Consider the following 14,064-nt stretch of genomic DNA (forward strand, 5'->3'; position numbering starts at 1 on the left):
CTTTCCATGATATAGATCTAGCTGCGCTTAGATAAGTGCTCTTTCCTGGCCTTCATCACCTTTCCTGGAACATGCAAGTCGCGGAATAATGTAATAAAAACAGAAAATGCTGGAAATACTCAGTAGGCCAGAACACTGTTCTGATGAAAGGTCACCAACCTGAAATGTTAACTCGGTTTCTCTCTCCACAGATGCTCCCCTGACCTGCTGAGTATTTCCAGCATTTTGTGTTTTTATTTCAGATTTCCAGCAACCATAGTATTATGTTTTTATCACAGAATCAAGTGACTGATTTATAAAGGCAGAAAATATCCTAGCATTTTGATGATTGCATTGATGGCCTGTGTAAGTGAATTAAGGCTCCAAATTTTATTTCAATAGGAACTTTGCCAGATCCTGTGGTTTTCTCCTCTTTGGCTGCATTGCAAACCCACTTGAAATAATTGTGTATAGTATTAGCTGTGGGAGTATGCTTCTTGCAAATGTCGCTATTTAATTATCTGGTTGGCAAGTTAGGGTTTTGCTGAGCATTTCACTTTATCTGCATTTCTGTTGCTACTGATTTCTGCACAGCAAGACCTTTATTTCCAAATCTATTTCTTACAACTATTTTGCTTCAGCTGCGAGTTCAATATCAGCAACCAAAGTAGTTGGGATGGACAGTCCTTTTGGTGTTTTAATGCATTGGTTCTGAACTGGGGTCCACAGACCCCTGGGGACCCACAGGGACTTTCCATGGGGTCTGCAGAATTATTGAGAGGTGGATGGATGGCAGTGAGACTGGTGCAAGCCAGGAAGTGGGAGTGGAGTGCAGGTGCCATTTGTCCAGCACAGAGTGGGCTACCTGCCTCACCCAGGAGGGCAATACACATGAAGGAGCATTGAGAATGACACAAAGATTGCCAGGTAGACCTGCAGTTACCAAAGCTGCTGGTGGGCACCAGGTGAGTTCAACCTTGTTCAAAAGAGGGCAGTTTAAAAAAAATATTTACTACACACTGTGTAGTGAGAGGCAAGCACACCCATCTCACTGATATCTGCAAATAAATACCTGTTTTCCTATAAACATTCTTAAAATGCTCTTTACATGCAGCACTTTCACATTATCAGTATTATATGGTATTACAACTTAGAGGGTGGATTCGTGATTACTAATCCATTTGACAAAGGGTCCTTTGACCAAAAATGTTTGAGAACCACTGTTCCCAGATTTAGAGAAGGAAGGTCAGTTTTGATGAAACAAGAAAACCAAGTCCCCTGTACTTCACACATTACGGACACACATCCTTACCCCAGAACCCACATCTATGGCTCAGAGAGTGCTTCTGTGGCTTGTTAGACCACACCTGTCTTCAGGGTCTGTTTCCCAAAGGTGACTGCCACATACTGATATCATCTCTTGGAGGTCGATATCTTGTACCAGAATGACTCTTCCCTTGGACGTGCATTGACATGACACGTCATGCCATCACAATTTCCCAGTCCACTAGCAGTGATATAAATCAAATTAGCTGGCTGCCCACATATGTACCAAGTAACTGAAAGAGTTGTTGTTATCAAGGGGAACCTGTTTACCACTTTCCCTGTGGAAAGAAAGTATCAGATAAGCTGTCACAGAACATTTCCTGCAGCTAATAAAGGGACATAATAGGTTCCATTCATGTACTGTACTCTACAAATTTGACACAAAGCTACATGGGATGATATTTGGTTAGATGACTGGATTCCTCTATAAATGGCTGGCATGGACTTGATGGGCTGAATGGCCTCCTTCTATGCTGTGCTGATTTTCTGACTCTTCAGACCACTGAACCTGACTGCTAGCTCATCATAGGCAAGGAGCCACAATATTCTCTTCTCCCCAACTCCCATATCCCTCTCCCTACTCTTCCCCCCATTCCCTACACCCTCTCTCCCCAACTCTCATTCTGCAGTGTCCCTCTCTCACCGATCCCCATTCTGCAGACCCTGTTCCCCAGACACACTCTCTCCAACACCCATTTCTCCTCTCTCACCATTCTCGATTCGCCAACCACTCTCACCCCCAACCTCCATTGTCTCTCTCCCAATCCCTATTTGACTCCTCCTGCGGCAGGAAATTTAAAGCATGATGATTTCACTGGGAGCTAGGGGCAGTACCTGAGAAATCTACTCCCCATTTCGGGAGACTCCCTGCCAACCCTACTTCCTGACAGCTTCATCCATATGTACTTCCAGTGTTACATCCAAGAAATGGAAGCCTCTTGAATTGCCTTGGCCTGCCATCTACTGAATTGTCTTCCCATTGCCTGCAGCCAAAGTGCATCTTCCCTTTAAGAGGTGCAGGCTTCCTTTAAATATAATCAGGAATTCTGATATTCAAGGCCTCAATTAGGTGAGCTACCAATCAACTGCAGGAATAATGCTGTAAGCCCACCTATTTGATGATGAGGAGGACCACTGACCAATTGAATTCGCTAATTGTGCTTATTGTGCCACATGATTAGGCAGGGACAGCAGGAATTTCTCGCCCATTTGCATTTAAATGCACACAGGTCTTTAAATATGAGCTATTAACCATATTTTGCACGTGTTCCATTCGACTAAATATTGGGAAGACCAAAGCCATTGTCTTCAGTCCCCACTACAAACTCCATTCCCTAGCCACTGACTCCATCCCTCTCCTTGGCAACTCTCTGAGGCTGAACCAGACTGTTAGCAAACTTGGTGTTATATCTGACTGAGATGAGCTACTGAACACATACCCATGCCATCACCAAGATCCCCTACTTCCACCTCCATATTATTGCCTGGCCCCATCCCTGATTCAGTTTGTTTGCTGCTGAAACCTTCATCCATGTCTTTGTTACCTCTAGGCTTGACTATTTCAGTGCTCTGTTGGCCAACCTCCCATCTTCCACCCTCCATAAACATGATGTCATCCAAAACTTTCCTGCCCGTATCCTGACTCACAAGTCCCATTCACCCATCAACCCTTTGCTCACTGACCTACATTGGCTCCCAGTCTGGCAACATCTTTAAAATTCCCATCCTTGTTTTCAAATCCCTCCATGGCCTCAGTCTTCCCTATCTCTGTAATCTCCTCCAGCCCTCAGACCTCCGGGATCTCTGCAATCCTCCAATTCTGGCCTCTTGCACATCCTCTATTTTCATTGCTCCACCATTGGCAGCCATGTTTTCAGCTGCCTAGGCCCTAAGCTCTGGAATTCACTCTCTTAAACCTCTCTGCAGCTCTCCACCTCTCTCTCCTCCTTTAAGATGCTCCTTAAAACTGACGTCTTTGACTAAGCTTTTGGTTATCTGTCCTAATGTCTCCTCGCGTGGCTTGATGTCAAACTTTGTTTGATAACGCTCCTGTGAAACATCTTAGAATGTTAAAGACACTATATAAATGCAAGTTCTTGTTGCTGTTGTAAATTGGGCACTATTATTTCAGCATGCTGTGATGTGACCAAAGAAACCAGCCATTCCTAGCACAGATTTTGCTAGGATTGCAAAATTCTGGCTCCCTAAGTGTTGTTTGGGAACAAAATGACGAAAACAAACTTGGTTAATGAAAATACAGAAATTTTCTCTCATTTTGTAGTTGCTTTTCTTCCCCTTTTTAAACTCCTCTTATCTTGTGTAACACACCCCAGCAACTCACAGAGCTCTGGCAGAAATGCTCTGTAAGTGTCTTCTAATAGATAGATGAGCATGGCCTAACTTTCACTTACTCTCCCTCCCCATGACAAGCACTTTACCTACTTTAAGAGCTTCCCTCCTCAGCTCCAATGACTTAGCCATGATCAGGAACTTCCAATCACAGCTATGAATCTGAATTGTACCAGTTTGAAGTGTATTCATTGTACCCTCAAAAATTGCTCAAAATCGTAATAGTGACAAGAATCCCAAGATTGTACAATGTTGTGGAAAACACTTCCAAAGTAAACCATAACATCTACCGTACAATTTCACAGGACAGCTGTTTGCGATGAAGAGAACTTTCCCATTTGGAGTGGTCTTATCTGCGGGAGATAAAATGTAGAGATATTCTGAGTGATTATGCTTTCCAGCTTGGATATATCTGAGTAGTCAGCACTGATTAATACTACTAGATCATCCCAGATGAGAGGAACGGAACTGAAGAGTTTTCTCACAGTGAAAAACACACCATTCCAACAACACACCAGATGCTTATTGTCCTCAAAGGCATTCATAGCCAAACCTGTGCCAGCTTCAACTCTTTGATTACTAACCTCCTCCACAACATACCAGATACCAGCATAATTCTCCTGATTTCTCAAGAAATTATGTTCTGCTAAACTGTTGTGGTAAATATTATAAAATAGAAATAGAATTTTACCTGAAATATAAGCAATCCGCTACTATAATTTCATGCATTCTATTGCTTTTTGCAAGGTCACTGACATCTTCCCTTCTTATTCCATCTGTTCTGCTTCCCCATTTTATTTCCCACTTCAGCTCACACAAACTTCACACCAACCTCCAACAAAGACAGTGGGTAAATAGTCTTTATCGTTCAGTATCGCTGTCAACTACCTGCTGGCAGGTGTGCGAGAGCAGACTAGTCAGAGCAACCGTCAAAATTTCCTTTACTTCCTCTTCTTTAACCTGCGCTTCTTAATTTGTTCTCGGGATGTGGATTCTGCTGGCTGGGTTGCATTTACCATCCTCCCCAGTTGTCCTGAGAAGGTGCTTGTTAGAAGTTTAAAGTGTTGCCTTAGAAATTCTCTTGAGTAAACATTGCTAATCACACTGAGTGTCTTACATTTAGGGGTGTGCTAATATTATCCAGTATCTAATTATACAATAGGGCAGCCCGGGGTATAACAATAGGACCCCCCGTACAATTTGAACCAGATACTTTTACATATGTGTTTCTTCGATCTCTTTGAAGATGCAGCAGGAAAATACTTGGTCACATAAAGCTGGGTGTGAATTATTCAGCTGCTTTCACAATTAGTGAACATAGAGAGCAATGGTATGATCAAATTCTCTTATTTCATTGAGTACAACTTGGCTTCATGGAATGATGCAAAACGATAAACATTCTTTGCTTGACTACATCAGTGCCTCATCTTAAATGAGTTAAACCAAATAGCTCCTAACTACTCTCATGCATCCTGCCTAAAGCTTGCTCTTTGAACTTTCTATTTTAAAAGCTTGACTGCCTGTGTCTCAGCCTCTATTTTTTAACCACCCACCATTTCAATGCCTTTTTGAAAATGTGTGTGAATACACATGGCATCAAAACACAACATTTACATGTATGCAAAAATGCTGGAAAAAAATCTCAAGATGTGATTCAGCCCTGCCTCGATGCTGAGGTTCTACTGCTCATTCGCAAAGACCATGCACTCCTCAGTAGACATGCTACAATGACTTCCAATCCTCTCAAACCTCAGGAACCCACAAACTGTTTGAAAGCCTGCCTGAGATACATGCAATCCATGTGCCTGTTGTCTCTGACCACCTGCACCAACTGTAATTCCTTATATTAAGACAACCAGTGAGCCCTCCACCTGAAATCACCTTTTCTCCCTGACCTCCTTCAGGCGGATGGAGCCCTGGGTCTCATGCAACTCGCTGAGGTAATGCATTTTAGGAGGACTAACAAGACAAGGGAATATACAATGGATGGTAGGACCCTAAGAAGTACAGAGGGTCAGAGGGACCTTGGTGTACTTGTCCATAGATCACTGAAGGCAGCAGCACAGGTAGATAAGGTGGTTAGGAAGGCATATGGGATATTTGCCTTTATTAGTCGAGGCATAGAATATAAGAGCAGGGAGGTTATGATGGAGCTGTATAAAATGCTAGTTAGGCCACAGCTGAAGTACTGTGTACAGTTCTGGTCACCACACTATAGGAAGGATGTGATTACACTGAAGAGGGTGCAGAGGAGATTCACCAGGATGTTGCCTGGGCTGGAGCTTTTCAGCTATGAAGAGAGACTGAAAAGGCTAGGGTTGTTTTCCTTAGAGCAGAGAAGACTGAGGGGAGGTATGATTGGGGTATACAAAATTATGAGGGGCATTGATAGGTCAGAAAGGAAGAAGCTTTTTCCCTTAGCGGAGGGGTCAATAACCAGGGGGCATAGATTTAAGGTAAGGGGCAGGAGGTTTAGAGGGGATTTGAGGAAAAATGTTATCACTCAGAGGGTGGTTGGAATCTGGAATGTACTGCCTGAAGAAGTGGTAGAGGCAGGAACCCTCACAACATTTAAGAAGTATTTAGATGAGCACTTGAAACGCCCTAGCATACAAGGCCAAGTGCTGGAAAATGGGATTAGAATAGTTAGGTGCTTGATGCCCGGCACAGACACGATGGGCCAAAGGGCCTGTTTCTGTGCTGTATAACTCTATGACTCTATGACACTCAGGAACTTCTGAAGTTCTGTGTGCTGCAGCCAACGAGACTGAATCGCCCAGATCTTCAGTCCCCTGAACTGCTTGTCTATAACCCCCTCAGTATCTATGTCATTTCCCGTCAGTGAGTAGGATCAATGAATAAACTTCCACTTCCACAATTCAATGTCTACATTACCAAAATATTCCAGCAAAACTGTGGCCACTTGCACTTCTGTTGCCACCCACAGTCTGTAAATGCAGACAATTCTGTCCTTTACATAATGGTAATCCTTCGCCAGGTTACCATGTGCTATTGTAGAGGAGCAGCCACTGTCTTGAAATCCCTGAGATACATCTCAGTCAGCATGACCAGGTGAAGCTAGGGAGCTGGATTTTAGGCCTCCCCAGAAGTGGGAACGGAGGTGGGGGGATAATGAAAATATCGATGCCGGCTGACAAGTTCCTGCCACTTGCCACTCCTACTGTTGATTTGTTTTGCTCTATCAGATAAAGACAGGGTTCGGTTAGCTAAAGTGTGATACAGAAAGATAGCAACAGCGCAGGTTCATATATCCATACCAGATGACTCTCAAGCTATACATTATCAATTGTTTCTCTCTAATGGAGAGAGATGCCTATGGTCCTTTGGGTCTATGGCTAGAACAACAACAACCAGTTAAAGAACAAAGCCAACACTGTTTCTCCCTCATTGGCCTCAAATTTGAGTTGTTCCCTGTCTCCTTATTTGTATTGCTCTTCTTCCCTTCTATATTGCTCAAGCTCAACTTGAAAAATGTTCTTTTAGCTGAAACCCCATCTCCTTCATTTTCCCTCTGCTGCTAGCCTTGCTGATTCAGGTTTGACTTCTTGATTTGAATATTTTTGCATATTACTGTTTTTATTCCATTCACTCTTGTATATTAACCTGTTTTGAATCACTTTCACCACCAGTATAACTCAGTATCCCAGGTCGCTTCCACAAATTGTTACAAGTTTAGTATTATGCCTTTAATATTCTCTGCATACAGTGTTGCTAGTCACTTGTATAAGATGTTTGAGCATCTTACTTTAGGGGTGTGGCCATATTGCCTAGTATGTAAATATTACAACAGTGTAAACACAGGGTGTAACAATAGTACCCCATTGTGATCCGAACCAAGTACTGGTGACTTTTCCAAGAAACAAGTATTTGGTTCAGATCACAAGGGGCTGCAATTGCTACACCCTTGAACTGCACACTTTGAACGTGGACCAAGAAAGAAACTTGGTGAGATGAGCTCAGGTATGGATCATTAAGCTGCTATATTTCACAGCGACTGAACATGCAGACAGCTGTTATAATCAACTCCACTAAATTCAATCAAATGTAGCTTGATACAAAAGATATAAAAGAATGAATCTGCTATGCTTCCCCATATATTAATAGTTTGTCTTCAGTTAAACAAAACAACTCTATTTTCCTGAATTCTCCTTCTGAGACTGACCAAAGCTTGCTCTTGACTTTTGCTGTTTTAAAAACCTGATTGCCTGTCTCTTTAGAGGCCCAATTTTAACCCATTCAAAATCTATTCCACTGTTATAATCAGCCCCAGGCCTTTGTCTCTACCTTCATCTTCTCTGTTCACAGCCAGAAAGGAAAGCTAACCAGAGTATCACTGCATTATCAGAGACTTTCTAGCAATGGATTAAGGTGTTTATTGATTACGTCAGACTAATGATTTTTTTATATGACATCAATAATGAAAGTCAGCTGTAGAACAGCTGGAGCACTCTTGCCTCTGAGTCAGAAGATTGTGGGTTTAAGTCCAACTCCAGAGACATCAGCACAAAAATCTAGGCTGACACTCCAATGCAGTACTGAGGAAGTGCTGCACTGTCAGAGGTGCTGTCTTTCAGATGAGCAGGCCCCATACGCTCTCTCAGGTAGATATAAAAGATGCAATGGCATTGTCTTGAAGAAGAGCAGCAGAGTTATGCAGTGTCCTGGCTAATATTTATCAATCAACAAATAAAACAGATTATCTTGTCATTATCACATTGCTGTTATGAAAGTACTTCCATTTTTTGTTAAATTTTGAGGACTTGTGTTTTATTTGGGGAAACTGAAAAGGATTCCATGGATTTTTATTTTTATTGGGGTCATTGAAAGGACTGAGCGGTCTTGTTTGCAAACAACATGTACTGGAAGTCACTTGTCTCCAGATAAATACCCAGCAAGGGCTTTTTGCCTTGGGAGAGATGCTTACAAAGAAGTGATAGGTCAAGATTTATAGGGGTCAGGAGGCTTGACTCTTGAGATATTGTTTTGATTTCACTTTGGACAGGCAGTTGGGATATGGACAGTGTTTTGAGTGGGAGTTTTAAAAAACTAGCAAGGACAGCAGTCACCCCAGCTCAGCCTGTTCCATCTCTTTGAAAAGCCTGCCAATTTTCCATCTCTTTGAGAAGCTCTTAGAAGCAAGTGTAAGAAACAGAGAAATTGATGCATTCCTCCTGAAAGACCTGCCTGAAGCCCTGGTTACCACATTTCTCCTAAGGCGCTGGAAAAACCTGCTGGATAAATCCTTGACACCGCCTGACTGAATTGCTCCAAAGATCCCAGTGACAGCCGTCCATGTATATTTGGGATGCCAAACCAAAAAGGGGACAACTGACATCTTTCCCTATCTTCTCTTTTATCTTCAAGAATTATCAAGTATTTGGCCAAAGTATTCTTTCTTGTAACAGAGCTCTAAAAGCAAATCTCTATTTTTTCCAGTTAACCGGGGTGTGTGGGTGTGGGTGTGTGTGACTAAGGTGAAAGGGAACTTTCATATTTTAATATGTGTGTTAATGCTTTGGTTCATTACTGGTTAAGTTTTGTTTTATAATAAACTGATAATTTTGTTGTTTATTAAATAAACCTGGTTGGTGTATTCTATTGTGGGATAAAGAGTAGAGTCTATGATTGACTGTATCAGTAATTTTAAATATATGTTGTGACCTGTGGAGAAGTGGAACTAGAAAAGACAGTGCACTGCTCCCACCCCAGTCGTAACACTGTGGGAGCTTGCAGTGTGAAAATTGGCTGCCATGTTTCCTACATTACAACGATGATGATGGCCTGACCCCCTCAAGCCTCCTGCTCCCTTTTACGCTCCCCGCAAAGAGCGGGAAGGTAGCGGGGGGGGCGTAAAATGGAGCGGGAGGCTCGGGGGGCCCTTCCCGACCTGCTCCCTCCTCCGCCGCCACTTTACGCAGGGCGGCAGCGGGTAAATACGGCCCGCCAACCCCAGGCCAATCAAAGCTACTTAACAGGGCCTCTGCCTGCCTCCACAGAGATTTTACCCGTGGCTGGTCGGGCGTCCAGGACCAAGAAAAACCTCCTGTTAAAAGCAGGTGGCTCTCTGACGTCTTGGGAGGGGGGCCCTCATGATCAGGCACCCTGTGCCCAACGGAGGGCCATCCCCGCTGCCCCAACTACCCCCCCCAACACGCCCCCATCCCCCCAATCGACCACCCTTGCCTCGCTGGGGCCCGACCAATCACCCCTGGTGGCGCTGCTGGGACAGAGAGCTGTTGGTCTGCTAATTGGCCGGCAGCTCTATTAGGCAGGACTTCCTACCTCCAGCAGGTGGAAGTCCTGCCTCAGACCAATTAAAGCCCGGGGATCCGCAAAATACGTCTCGGATCCCCAGGCCAGGAGGAAGCGAGTTGCCACCAACTCTTCAGTCGGTGGACGGCTCCCATCTGCCAAGGGTAAAATCCCAGTCGATACCTCAAAGAAACTTCATTGGCTGTAAAGTGCTTTGGGAGGTCCCGAGGTCATGAAAGGCACTATATAAATACAAGTCTTTCTCTTTTTCTTTTTATCTATAGCCCATGGGAACCAACACCAAAGCTTAGCTCATTGTTGATTTAACCACCTGTTGTCTCAGTGCCTTTTTTAACTTGTATGAATGCACTTTGCTGTAAAAACCCATTTTTCCCAAATCTTTACCATGGAAAAATGGTTAAAGTCCTGAAATCTGTGCTTTCATTTGTCCTCAGGACATGGGTGCTGCTGGCAAGGACACATTTATTGTCCATACCTCGTTGCCCTGAGAAGGTGATGGTGAAAAGCAGCTGATGAGCTAAGGCAGGGACAGAGTCAGGCGGTGTTACGGAGGTGGAAAGAGCCGGTCTTATTGATGCTGCTGATTTGTGATCATAAGCTGATTTCAGGGTCGAATGTGACACCAAGGTTGCAAACAGTCTGGTTCAGCCTCAGACAGCTACCGGGGGAGGCATGGAGTCAGTGGCTAGATCATGGAATTTGTGGCGGTGACCAAAAACAATGGCTTTGATTTTCCCAATATTTAATTGGAGAAAATTTCTGCTCATCCAGTATTGGATGTCAGACAAACAGTCTGATAATTTAGAGACAATGGAGGAGTTGGGAGAGGTGGTGGTGCAGTAGAGCTGAGTGTCATCAGCATACATGTGGAAAATGACACTGTATTTTCAGATGCTGTCTCCGAGGAGCAGCATCTAAATGGGAAATAAGAGGCGGCCAAAGATAGATTCTTGAGTGTCATGTGAGGCAACGGTGTGGCAGTGAGAAGAGAAGCCATTGCAGGTGAGTCTCTGGCTACAACTGGATAGATAAGAATGGAACCAGGTGAGTGCAGTCCCACCCAGCTGGGTGACAATGGGGAGGTGTTGGAGCAGAATGACGTGGTCAACTGTGTCAAAGACTGCAGATGGATCCAGAAGGTCAAGGGGGGATAGTTTACCTTGATTAGTCACATAGGATATCATTTGTGACTTTTGCTGTGATGTTGTTACCCATTCTTGAAATGTAATGCTTTTGAATTGTGATGCTTTCAGGTGTGACACCTTTCACATTCCAGACATGGAGGCGAGACGTTTAATTACAGAACTTTTAAAAATAATAGCACAAAACTTTACAAAAGACAAATTCTTCCTGATAGTGATTAAAACGTCACGAGGCGTGTTATGCTAATATGTTAAAAGGCTTTTTTGTCCGTCTCCAGTTGGTTTCTGACTTCATCCCTGTCACATTAGCACGGCTGTTATAATTTACCTCATTTCTATTTCCTTGAAATTGGGCGCTATTGTATCTTATGGATTACGCTGGAAAGCAGCGAACATTTCAAAGTGCTGCGTCTCAATAACGAACTAAAGAAAGCATTTTTGTTTGACTGAATGATTGGGAAAAATACAGGGGCATAAGGAAAGAAAACCAGATCGCTCATCAGTGAAGAAATAGGAAGTGCTTGGTTCAGTTCCCTGACGTCAGACTGGAGCTGTGTTTTGTTTTAGATGGTTTTGGGGGTTGCATGGTGTTATATTTTCGGTCGGAATAATGTGGTGGGAAGGATGGGAGCGATCTGTACACAGGTGAGAAACCCGTTGGGAGATAAAAGTTACCTCGAATTGGCACAACATTGGCACTAATGGAGGCTGTGACGCACATTGCATTTGGCAGCGAGCAATATTTGAAGGCAGCAATGCAGTTGCTGTAGAATGATGTTATAATTGCACAATTGTTACTTTAGGCAATCCTTCGCATTACGATAGGTAATTTACTTTGGCAGTTTATTTTAATTGGTACTGAAAAACAGTTGATCATTCTTAATTCCTCGCACATTTATGAATTGTTTTCACCGCTGCTTCTGTTTCACTGGAGTTCTTTCGAATGTGTTTTCTTCCCATTTTAATTAAAATAAACAGTGAGATTTAGTCAATTTCCAAGAGCGGGTTATGTATAGTATTTTATTTCTCCAGTATCTCTCTGGTTGTCACGCTTTAAAATAGTTAATTCCGCGGTACCTGGTAATGAAGCGGTTCATCCAGCTCACTTGTGGTGAGGAAAGGATCTCTGCATTGGCTTTGCTATTGGTAATACTGTGCTGCAAAACTAGTTGCTGTAAAGCGAGGGGCTGACGGAAGTTATTTGCACATTAGAACGATATGGGAGGCAAGGGTTTCCTTTTCGTTGGTTTTCTAACGGTACTGGTGGGTGGGCAATGGCAGAAAAAGCATCAGGAGTCGGTTATGGCATATTCCCATCCATTGGTGCGTCTGTTATTTTCCTACCTTCACCCACTTACCTCGGAGAAAGAATTCACAGGCTGATTAATGTCTGACAGGCCACCACATGACTGACAGGGAACCCCGCACTTCTTGACTTTCTGACTGGAATGCTGCCACGAAGCTGAACGCTCACTCAATTTTCTGGCAAAACTTCTACTGAACATCGAAGTACCCCGCCCTCCTCAGTTAAATAAGACAATGGTGACAGGGATATCATACATCATATTTCAGCTCAGATGTGACAGTCATCATTCCTTCAAAGTGTTTTTGCCATGGGAGGAGGTGATAAGAATGGCTGGAATGTTTTTACGGGTGTGGTTTCAGTACTGAGAAACAACTCCATCATCCATACCAATTCCTGCTATTTTCCTACTACTGGCCACTCCCTCACCTTGCCACAGATCTGGGTGGGGACCTACCTTTGGGCAACATCAGGTTGTTAAAGCCCTATCTTATTCTGATTGCCGAACATCATGAAAGCAGATGGGTCAGACTGCTGTACGCTGAAGATCAAGGTTTCCTTAACATTCAAATTATTTGTGATGGAAGCAAAGCCCGAGAAGACCTTGGCCAAGGGATACTCGGCTGTAGAAGGTCTTGGGATGTCTTCCTCTTCGTGATGGTCTGCAGCTTGGTCAGGTAGTCGTACAGTACTGCAAATGCAGGGTGCAGACATCCCCATTGATGCCCCCAAACTGCACAGGCTGCAATGTGCACTCTCAAATGCTGGGTGAAATGATCATGGTGAGCTACCAAGCCACATTTGCTGACAAGGCCTGTGAGGTCTGAACCCTTGCGCTCAGCAGCTGATGGAGCTCTCCAGCTGGCATTTTTTTTTACTATTTTGTAGTTTAGTTTTTGAGATATTAGGCTGCGGATAGGCTAATAGGGCCAAAAGTTGTCTCAAGTTTATTTTTGCACATGAGCCCATAACCTTTTGAGGGCTGTTATGATTTTTTTTTATAATGCGAGGCTCTTAAGTGGCTCACTGCTTTGTACTGTGAAGACAAAATCTGGTAGCAAAAAAGGGTGTAAAGATAAATCCAGCAACTACAGGCCAGTCAGTTTAACTTCAGCGGTGGGAAAACTTCTAGAAAAAAAAATTCGGGACAGAATCAATAGTCACATGGACAAATGCAAGTTAATTAAGGAAAGCCAACATGGATTTCTTGAGGGAAAATCAAGTTTAACTAACTTGCTGGAGTTTTTTTGAGGAGGTAACAGAGAGGGTTGATGAGGACAATTTTTTTTTATTCATTCATGGGATGTGGGCATCGCTGGCTAGGCCAGCATTTATTGCCCATCCCTAATTGCCCTTGAGAAGGTGGTATTGAGCTGCCTTCTTGAACCGCTGCAGTCCACGTGAGGTAGATACACCACAGTGCTGTTAGGAAGGGAGTTCCATGATTTTGACCCAGTGAAATGCTGTTGATGTGGTGTACATTGACTTTCAAAAGGTGTTTGATACAGTGTCACGCAAACTTGTAGATCATGGAATAAAAGGGATGGTAGCAACATGGATATGAAATTGGCTGAGTGACAGGAAACAAAAGAGTAGTGGTTAATGGATGTTTATCGGGCTGGAGGAAAGTTTGTAATGGAGTTCCCCAGGGATCAGTGTTGGGACCCTTGC

At 43.5% G+C, this 14,064-nt stretch overlaps 1 protein-coding gene across 1 annotated transcript in view; it reads left to right on the forward strand.

Annotated features, from left to right (window-relative positions):
- The first annotated feature begins 11,458 nt into the window (after positions 1-11,458).
- The window catches only part of LOC137347132 (hydroxymethylglutaryl-CoA lyase, mitochondrial-like), a 36,046-nt gene continuing 33,440 nt past the window's right edge, over positions 11,459-14,064 (forward strand). Inside the window, exon 1 of the mRNA XM_068011262.1 lies at positions 11,459-11,735. Coding sequence (XP_067867363.1) covers positions 11,658-11,735 — 78 coding nt within the window. The 5' untranslated portion in view covers positions 11,459-11,657. The remainder of the gene's footprint in view (positions 11,736-14,064) is intronic.

Source organism: Heterodontus francisci, chromosome 31, assembly GCF_036365525.1.
Source record: "Heterodontus francisci isolate sHetFra1 chromosome 31, sHetFra1.hap1, whole genome shotgun sequence".
NCBI lineage: Eukaryota > Metazoa > Chordata > Chondrichthyes > Heterodontiformes > Heterodontidae > Heterodontus > Heterodontus francisci.